We start from the raw sequence: 10,232 nt of genomic DNA on the forward strand, positions 1-10,232 counted from the left end.
TTAATAGTAATTATCTCTGGGTTGAGAAATTTAATGAATAATTTTCTTGTTTTCTGGTGTTTCCATATTGTATGTGTAATCAAGAGCTAAAAACAGTTTTAGGCTTAAAAAAATAAAAATAAAATTAAAAATACCAATGCAAGGTGGGCATGGTGATTATATGGTTTAATTCTCTTCCTGAGAAATTTGATACTATATCTCCTTATTTATAATTGAAATAACTGGAGACGGTATGTTGTGTGTTTGTGTTTTTTAATAGAAATGTGAAAAAAAACTTCATCCACGAAAGCTTCAGGATACTTTTGAAACAGGCAAGTCATTTTCTTTTTAAAATTTCTGCTGGTTGGGATTTGGTTTGGTTTTGAAGTAACCTTGATTTTAGTGGTGCCTGACGAACTGTGATAGATAAGCTGAAAGAGTTGCACATGGTCTGTAGAGAGTTCATATATATGGTCAAGTTCTCTAAATATGAAACTGGCTAAAATAAATTTATTTAAATTATTTGCCCTTTCACTGTGCTATTTCTTTTGCGAATGTGAAGCCTTGGTGCTGTGCGTGAATATTGTAAATAAATAAATAATTGCTTAAGGGTTAGACAGGGAGTAGACCCAAGTAACATAATGGTGAGGAGAAACCTCATTCTCACATATATGTAAGGGGAGTGCTAACTTCAGAAGGGAAACATTTCCCCCTTACTTGAGGTAATGATCAACTTGTTAAGATGGTACTAAGGATAGCTTTTATTAAAATGACATTTGGAACTTCTCCATCCTCAGTTGTGGAGAGTAGGTGTGTGATCTGATTTGGAAAGTAATGTTGAGGAATGTAGAAAGCTCTCTGTAAATACTGATTTAATAGATGTCATTTGGAAGTGCAATAGGCTGTTTTTTTCTTCGGTGCTGTTTTGAATGGTATGAAATTCTCTGTGCAGTAGGTAAGCATTTATTTACCATCTAGATTTAAGGCTTTCTTATAGAAAACTCCTAAGAATTGAAAAGCATTATAATTATATTTTCTTGCATTACTGTTTATGATTTAAGCAAGATAGAAGCTATTTTAAAAGAGATGCTTTGGGGACTTCCCTGGTGGTCCAGTGGTTAAGACTCCATGCTTCCAATGCAGGGAATGTGGGTTCGATCCCTGGTTAGGGAACTAAGATCACACATGCCTGTGGCACGTCCAGGAAAAAAACAGAGATAGAGATCCTTTAACCCTGTTTTGGAAAATTAAGTGTAAGAAGTTGGAACTATCATTAAGTTATGGTGGTAGAATTCCTCTTAGTTGGACTTTTCTGGCCACCTTAGGTGGTGTGGGCATGATAGGCTGATAGTTGAAGTAATGTAACTTCAGAAATCAATTATTTCACAAAATCTTTAAAAAGCCATATGTTTAGGAACATTAAAGAGGGCACAGTATAATGTATATCCAACTTAGGCATGATTCAGATATATAAAATTTTGAGTTGTCTTGAGAAGGAAGTATAAAAGTGTTCTTATCCTGGGAAACCTCATATCAGACTTTATTTCTGCATCAACCTTTTGGTGTCTATTCCAAACCTACTTTCCTGGTCAGGTCCCTGTTCTACTTTAAGGGGAAAAAAAAAGCCCCGATAAGTTGGAGTTCTGTTGTACTATGATTTTGAAAATTTGGATTTTTTCTTTAGGTTGACATACTCCCTGAAGATTTGATAACCTCCAGCTTTATTTTTCTAGAATTGGAATCTTTACAGATCTTACATTGTAATTATAATCTTTATAATATTTACATTTTGATCTCTGTCAAGAAGCTCCCCTTATGTTGGCACAAAATACAAATAAAGGTGGTAAACAAAGGTATGCCCAGTTTTTAAAAAAATTAATTTATTTTTGGCTGTGTTGAGTCTTCGTTGCTGCACACGGGCTTTCTCTAGTTGTGGTGAGCAGGGGCTACTCTTCATTGCAGTGTACGTGTTTCTCATTGCAGTGGCTTCTCGTTGTGGAACACGGGCTCTAGGCGCGCTGGCTTCAGTAGTTGTGGCATGTGGGCTCAGTGGTTGTGGCTTGCAGGCTCAGTAGTTGTGGCGCACGGGCTTAGTTGCTCCGTGGCATGTGGGGGATCTTCCTGGACCAGGGCTCGAACCCATATCCCCTGCATTGGCAGGCGGATTCTTAACCACTGCACCACCAGGGAAGTCCCTAGGTATGCCCATTTTTGAAAGCAGGTGAATATTAAGGGTCTTAAAATAAAGGCTGAGGTTAAGATTTTGAATGTTTGTTTGGAATAAGCAATAATAGATTAGAAATTCACTTGAGTACCAGTTTAGGGAAAGGAAGATATCTTGGTGGTTCTACTTAGGTTAGATTTAGAGTGTGGGGAGATGAATGTATACTGCACATGGATTCCTTTATAACAAAAGGTGAAGGGCAAGATTTGATTTCTTACTGTTACTGAGCTTATTTATTTTGTTTTTTAAGCAGATGCTGTATATGACTTACCTTGCTCCGGTGAAGACCAGTTGCTAGAACATGCCGAGGGCCAGTCTGTGGCATGTAATGGACGTTGCAAGTTCCCCTTTTCATCCAGAGCCTTTTTGAGTTTCAAGTTTGACCATAATGCTATAATGAAAATCTTGGACCTTTGATAGCAACAAATGTGTTGTGGAAGTTCCAAGATCAGAGACTTGTTGCATTTCAGTGGGTGTCTCTTTGAGCCTTACCTTTCTCAGGTGTTTTAAAGAAATGCAGGGAGGCAATGATGTTTCTGAAGAGATGTTCTATGTGCAGGAGAGAGAGTAGAAAGAAACATGAGTTTGCACTGTAAATGCAGTTATAACTTTTTATACATACGTACCTTTTCAGTGTTTGGCTAATGAATTTAAGTTGCTTTTTATGAGGGCATTTTTTTCTGTGTGATTATGGTTTTTATTTTGTATTCTGGTCAAGAAAATAGTGTTTGAGTCATCACTAATAGCTAAGTTAATGGGAATGCTCCATCAACCCATTACAGTGATTGTATTGATACTACTAGTTTCCTTATGTTGAAAATTTTAAAAGAAACTTAAAATACACAATTATTAAATGAATACAAGAGCTGAAATGTCACAGAAGTCAAGATTGCAGGTCATCTGCTTTGGTGGCATTTTGTGCCTATCTCTGCTTCTAACCACTTAGGTTTTCTGATCCTCCTCTGCTAGGAGTTTTGTTAAGGTTTTATTTAGAGTCAGCATCTGCTATACAATGTTCATGTTCAAAATGAACTCTCAGCACTTCATTAAAGGACAAAGTCCTCAGCCTGGAGAGGGACTGAGTTGGTTGGGCGGGGAGTTGATGCTCTAATTTTGAATTGTGCTGTGTGCAGTCAGTGAACCTGGGAGACCGCGGAGAGAGGGTAGTGGGGAGAGAGCACGGGGGCTGGGACCCCGAAACTGCTTTGGTCACATCTGCACCATCCTGCTGCCAGCCCCTTAGTATCATACGATGATTTTGTTCTTATGAAACTTTATTCTGTATTAAGTTGTGTAAATATGTATGGAATACTGACATTATTAGGTTTTACATTGCATCTCAGTGTTGATCTCTGGAAACTGATGTTATATTAGGTTCCAATTTGCAGTAGTAGCACAGACTGACACACTTTTATTAGCATGAAGCCCCTAGATGATGGAGCCAAAGGGAAGGGTATGCAGTTTACCCAAGTACAGATAAAGCATTTCACTAGGGGAGGATCAGAACACGGAAGTAACGTGTGTAATTCACTCCTAGGAATATATTTTGCTCCTTTAGGATTCTTAAATCCAAATAAGGATGGCAGTGCCCATTTAAAGAAGGATTTTAGCTATATAATTGAGGACAATCACCAGGGCTTTAAGGGGCTTTAGTGTTTGGGCTGCTTCTAACCTCATTGAAGGTGTTTCTTTGGGGGTTGGGGGGAGAGTGAGCATATGCGTGCGTGTGCTTCTGCCATGTGGGTTTTAAAAATCTTTTTTACATGTGGTATCCACAAAATATATCTCTGCTTGTAAATTTTATTGTAGAAGTCTTTATTCTGTATAGATAGCCTATTTAATAGGGGTTCTATTTAACCCGGTGGGGCTTTCAGAAGAAGTGCTATTGTAAGGAGTTCACTTGGTATTAATTTGCTTTAGCTTTTCAATGGCTTGATTTTAAAGGAGAAATTCTATTTATCAATACAAGTGTCACCCTCCTGGTGCTAAGCAGGATAATTCAGTTATAGCAGTGTGTTTAGAATTAGGTTACTCACAATCCTGCATCTTTTAATGTGACAAATTTGTGAATCCTTCTGTGACCTTTTAAAAATGCATTATATGATTGCATTAGGAAGCTCTTAACTGTTCTTTCCAAAAATACAGCTGCTTTGCTTGGGTCTCCTTGAGCCATATTTTTAGTTGGTCCCAGCATTCCAGATTTCTGTTAAATTATGAACAGAAACAGTGAAAACTGTTTGCCTGGCAGGTAAACCATTTTCACTCATTTACTGCCATCTGGAAACTTTAATTTTTAGTGATTTTGTAGGGGTTTTCCCTTTTTAAGTGAGTGCTTTGGTCAGTCTTTCTGGTGCCTCAAGTTGGAACTTTCAGCTCTCGATACTAAAGCAGAAGAGATTAGTTACCAGAAGTATGGCCTCCAATGGTGTTGAGCCTTTTCAGGAACCAACAGATGATCTCTTTTCGATAATGGTAGTTTAACTATGGTTAAATATTATTGCTGTTGTGCTGCTTCATTTAATGCACTGTGGGTGGAACAAAATAAGGGTCTTGTTGGAATGGAACTTTGGTAACTTGAGGCTTTTAGCTCTCTTGACAGTTTGAGATTTAAAAAAATGTTAAAAGATGCGATTTAAAGTTTATGTGTGTGATGTGACTTAACTATGCAGAAAATGTATAAGTTGGATGTACATGTTTTATGTACTTCTGCTATACTTATTCCCTCAAACCTGTGTATTAAGTTTCTCAGTGTTCAGGTTACCTTGAGAAAGGCCATGCTTAGCATAGAACTAGCTTTCTCGATTGAGAAATTTTAGCATGGTTTGAAGAAATCAAGTGATAAAGGAGAGTGCTGAATATGCAGTACTTTACTTCTGTGTGCTGCGTTTTAAGAAGCTAGATGAGAAAAGTGTTGGGTTGGCTTCATTATGTTTTATGTCTTTGAGAGAACAGGTCTTTCAAATCCACTTTTTCAGTGTTCTTATGTTCCAGCCTTATATGTTCCAAGGTTCAGTGCACTGTGAATCTTTTATTTTTTAAAATTTCTTAGGTGCTTTTATGTGTAACTGTAGTGATTTGTAAGATGTTCAATGAATTGTTTTTGTACTTAACCATTGTAATCCAGAAGAAAGGGGTATGGTTTACATGCTTTCAAAATTTTTGTTCAGAAATAGCAAATGAATGGTTTTAGAATTACAAACCGTGATGCTCTCCTGAGACATGAGCATTTGGGGAAGTGTGAGAACCTAATAGAGCTCTTTTAGCATGGGTGAAATTTGAATGAAGATGTTTGAAAATTAAGTTGCTTTTTCATGGTTATATATAAAGGTGAGTTTCCTGTGCTGTAAAGGAATGGTGGTCACTGCTTGCTGCTTTGAACATGGATATCCTTATTTTTCTATTACGTATCAATTAGTAAGTACAGATGATGAAGATGTATAACAAAATTTTATGCTATGAGATTGGGTTGGTATTTTGTCTTTTAAGTCTTTAGTAATTTGTATGTTAATATCCAAAAACTCCTCAAATCTAAGTGAATAGCATCCTTCCACAGGATTAAATTTTTCTATAAAACTTAATACATTGTGGTAGTCTTTAGAAAAGTTCAGGTCTGACTGCATATGTACATAAAAAACATTTCATCACGTATTCCCTCACCTTTTTTTTTGTTTGCTTCCAACAGTTAACTTGAACAGTAAGGAGCAAAGTCAGTTAAAAAATTAGACTTTTTGCCAAGTTATTTTTCTTACTCTGATGACATCTCTTGGCTTTTTATCTTTATTTTTGTACCAGTGGACCTCCCTCTGCCCACTCAGAGATTTTGTTTTGATTGACATCTATTGTCTTTGTATTCCCTGAGGCAGTGTTTTCTTCGCATATTAATCATAGTTAAAAGGTCAGATTTGTTAACATTTTTCTGATTGAAGAAAAATAAGTGTTACCTAGCAATTCTGACTTGGATATTTTCTAGCCTGGGGAAGGGGGCTCACGTGTCACTGTAACTTTAGATTAATGGTGAGCAGGACAAAGTCTTGTTCTGTCTGAAGGTATCAATACCCTGTAAGTACCTGTCTCTAGGTAAACGGGTGTTATAGTAAGTAACAGTTTTGTTAAACTTTATTCCTGATCATTTGGTAAAGCCTAGAGTTCCTTACTTTGTATTCTGTCCGTAGACTTTAAGATATATTTGTACAGTTGCCAAGAATTCTAAAAATGAGATTATGATGGGCTTTCTCAGCATCTTTTTCTTAGAATTGAGTTGCTCTTGAAGTTTGTACTCCTCTGTCATAAAGATGGCAGATTGCAGATGGACAGTGTAGGTTCTGTCTCATGCTTCCAAAGTAGAGTTCTGGATTGCAGTTTCAAAAAATATGATAGGTTTATTATTATAGAATAAAAGTGCCCTGAAGGAAGAAGATAGCTATAGTTGCTGGGCAAAGAAAGCATGAAGAAGAAATTTTAGAAGATAAAATCAATTATTGAGTGCTGTATGATGCACGAGGCTAGAAATGTGATCATTGCCTAGCCCAAGCAGAGTCTAATATATGTGGCCATTACCAAGCGTTTTCTGGCTCTGGGTATAATTTTTTCTAAGTATGGTTGCCAAGCAATCCAGTAAATCTAACGTAATTTTTCTCACTTTAATGATCAGTTTGGGAGTCTGGTCCTTCCTATGCTGATTAGAAGTACATGGCTTTCTTACAGGAACGCAACCCAGAGTACAGACAGCCGTAATCAGCTGTGTGTCATAGTCACTTCACATGGTAGCCATATATTTGTCCTGAATAGTGATGCTTTCCGTCTAGTTTCCTGTTGCAGACAGTATTTATTACTGAATTGGTGGTCTGTAGCTAGGGAACAGAGTAAAGCTACCTCCCCTGCCTGGGAGTGGACTTGAAGGGTTGGCTTCCACCAGCTTTGTTGCTCAGACTTTAACATAAGGTACAGAGAAGTGTAAACAAAAAACGATAAATTATGAAAGTTTTACCTTGAGAAAACGTTCATAATTGACTCTTTAATCTGGGTTCCTTATGAAATCACCAGTAAAGAGATTTCATTTGTCTTGGGTCTTCTGTTGTTAGCAGAGGGCATGGTCTAGCTATGGTAGCTTGAAAGCACAATCTAAGAGGAATTAACCTTAACAAGGTTGCATTAGCTGTGTAGTGCTGGTCAAGTGTGCTCTGGGAAAGGGACTGAAAGCAGAAGTCAACTGCCTATGTTTGTAACTTTGTTTTGCGTGGACCCTCCTGTTAGTAGCCTTTAATCCTTCAGTCCAGTGGAAGAATAAGGCCCTGAACATATACTTGATGCTTTTTTGGTGTTTGGGTGTTCTTTTGGTTATTGGCCTCTGAGTGCTGTTTGAAGACCTGTGGTTTCTTAATCCCATTTCTGGGGTGACTGATCAGGAAGCGGCCATTGAGTCTGTCCCATGCCACCTGTACCCTGTCCCTACTCCCCCCCGCCCCCTCAGTGCCCACCCCATGTTGGTTTTTCTCTTTCGGTAAAAGAATCTTTTTTTTTTTTCTTGTGATGCATCCCTATGGTGTATCTGCCCCTGTGGGAATTTACAAGCAGTGATTGCATCTTAACTTTGACTGTTGGGCCATGAGCAGTTAGGAGGGCTGTGGATGCCTGTGCTATTTTATTTTAGTCTCTCATGCAGGTAGCTGTCACATTGGTTTGGGAACAAAGGAAACTTCTGTGTAGTTCTAGGACAAAATGGGCAGTATTCTGCTGGTCTTTGAGAGGTCTCAGTTAACATTCTTCGGCTGTGGACTTTTTGACAGGATGTAACATTTTAGTGTACTTACAATGAATTGAATCTGAGTTTCTAAAACAATCTATAGCTGCAAACGATGGTGTGAGACATTTTTGGCACAAATCTTCATTGTTAGTCATTTCTTAAGCTTTAAGATATTAGCTAGATCTTTGTAAAATGGTATCTTCGCTTACTATGCTTTTGTGATATTTAGGAATAGATTGTGGATGGCAGGAAATGGAAGCAAAGGTTCTCAACTGTGAATGAAATTGAGAAAGGTAGTAACTATTCCTCAGCAGTTTGGTTAGTTAGATGTGTTAGTATTGAATACTTTTGGAACAAATGAGTAGCCGTACTCTTCATGTCTTAACACATACGATATGCACTGATAGAAAAGCACAGAAGACCTATCTGCAGAGTTTCTTTGTGCATTTCACTACTGTCCTAGGGCACTGCTGTCTCTGGTGGTCATTTTAGGTTTGTGTTTGGATCTTGCACAAGTACCTTTTAATTTCAAATGCGAGAGCCCAAAGAACTGATTCTTTAATTTTACTTTTTTGCTAATTTCATTTCAAAGTTAGGACAGGAGACAGGTAACCTGACTTCCATTTTATAAATATTATAAACTGTTTTTCTTCAGTAATAAATAAAACCATGAACTATTTTGCATATACGTATATTTGTGTATATATATGTGCACAATATACGTATTTTTTCTAATTGTTTTTGAAGTTTGCTCATTAGCTTAATACTTTATAAAAATTCATCTTTGCTAAATATTGATTCATACAACTCAGCTTTTTAATTTTACCTGTTTAATGAAAATTTAAAAGTGTTATTTCAGAATAAAATGATTAATCAAATGGAATTATGGTTCATGTGTAAACTAAAGTGACCATCAAAATAAGGGCATACAGTTTAGTTTGGATGGGAAAGGGAATAAGAATTGATTTCTTTATATTTCCTGCCTATTTCCAAAACAAGATTTGAAGTGTCTTTGATGCTGTGGAGACTAGGTAATGTTCATGGAACATATGTAGTCTTAAAACAGTTTTCTTGGGGGTAGGTTTTAGTCTGAAAAAGGTGAAGATATTTATGCTGAGTCACGGACTGACAAAATCTGGTAGAAAAAAATTGATGAAATGGTTTTGCTAAACATGATATTCCACTTGAGAAAACTGAACTTTAGAGTCAATGCGATAACTAAATAGGTTTGTCAACTTTATTCAGCAATAATTTTTGTCTCATGTAAAATGATTTAACATTTACATTTTACCTTAATTACAGCAGCATTTTATTACTTTACCTTCTAGGGCATTTTAATGTTTCGAGAAAGACTGTGTAAGTAAACCATTGGAGTGATTCTGTCTATGGTAGTAATGAAGTTTTTGGTGCTTGTTTTGATTGTGAAACATTTAGGGAAAGCAGAAAAGGAACCCCAGAATCAACCTTGTTGGTGCACCTTATAGTTCAATGAATTGATAACCTTTAGAGTGGTATTACTTATTGTGTTTTCAGGGCTTATTACATTCTGACTGAATAGTTTTCTCTTTTCCCGTCAGTGTTAATGAAAGGATAAGGATTTTACTTCTATTGATTTTTCACTTATATTGAGTGTGTCTATCATAAGTAAAGGATTTCCAGTGACTCATGTTTATGAATCAGGAGTTTAAATGTTTGCAGGATTACTGCACTTCCAAAGTTGACTAGAAATGCCAGCTGTATTCTCCACTGAGAAAATGAACAAAGTCCTGTGTCTTAACAGTTACGCTCTTTTTGAAAGCTTTTGATGTAAATAACACTATTTGAGAAATGAGAAACCTTCTATCTTAAATACGGTTTGAATGATGGAAGGTTTCCTTTGTATTTTAAAACATTTTTACAGTTGATCGATCAAATATTGGCTTTCTGTAAAAACATTATCGTGTTAAATTTACTCTTTGTAGTGCAATATCAATAAATTTTGCTGCTTGGGCAGTTTTAATCACTACCTTAACCTGGCTTCTGCTACTGATACTCGCTGTAGGTTGCAAGATGCTCATATTTTGGCTGCATCTCTCTGGACCATTAAAAAAATGACAAGTATGAGATAAAGGTATGTTTATATGATAGGAGGAAATATTAAGGGTAGAGTGTCGTCTCTGCAAAAATGAAAACTGGTATGTATTCTCCATCTCAGTTTACGGTTTGGTTGTTGATTTTTAAAGCAAGGTTATATTGTGAGTTAATTAGATACATAAAATCCAACAATTCTTCAATTTGTATTAGAGC

The 10,232-nt window shown here is 36.6% G+C and overlaps 1 protein-coding gene across 3 annotated transcripts in view; it reads left to right on the forward strand.

Annotated features, from left to right (window-relative positions):
* DCP2 (decapping mRNA 2) overlaps positions 1–9,957 on the forward strand; it is a 50,289-nt gene extending 40,332 nt beyond the window's left edge. For all 3 annotated transcript variants that reach the window (XM_024743386.1, XM_024743387.1, XM_024743388.1), the window contains 2 exons: positions 260–311; positions 2,457–9,957. In XM_024743386.1, the coding sequence (XP_024599154.1) occupies positions 260–311; positions 2,457–2,620 (216 nt within the window). In that variant the 3' untranslated portion in view covers positions 2,621–9,957. The remainder of the gene's footprint in view (positions 1–259; positions 312–2,456) is intronic.
* Positions 9,958–10,232: the final 275 nt, after the last annotated feature.

Source organism: Neophocaena asiaeorientalis, unplaced genomic scaffold (assembly GCF_003031525.2).
Source record: "Neophocaena asiaeorientalis asiaeorientalis breed wild unplaced genomic scaffold, Neophocaena_asiaeorientalis_V1.1 scaffold26, whole genome shotgun sequence".
NCBI lineage: Eukaryota > Metazoa > Chordata > Mammalia > Artiodactyla > Phocoenidae > Neophocaena > Neophocaena asiaeorientalis.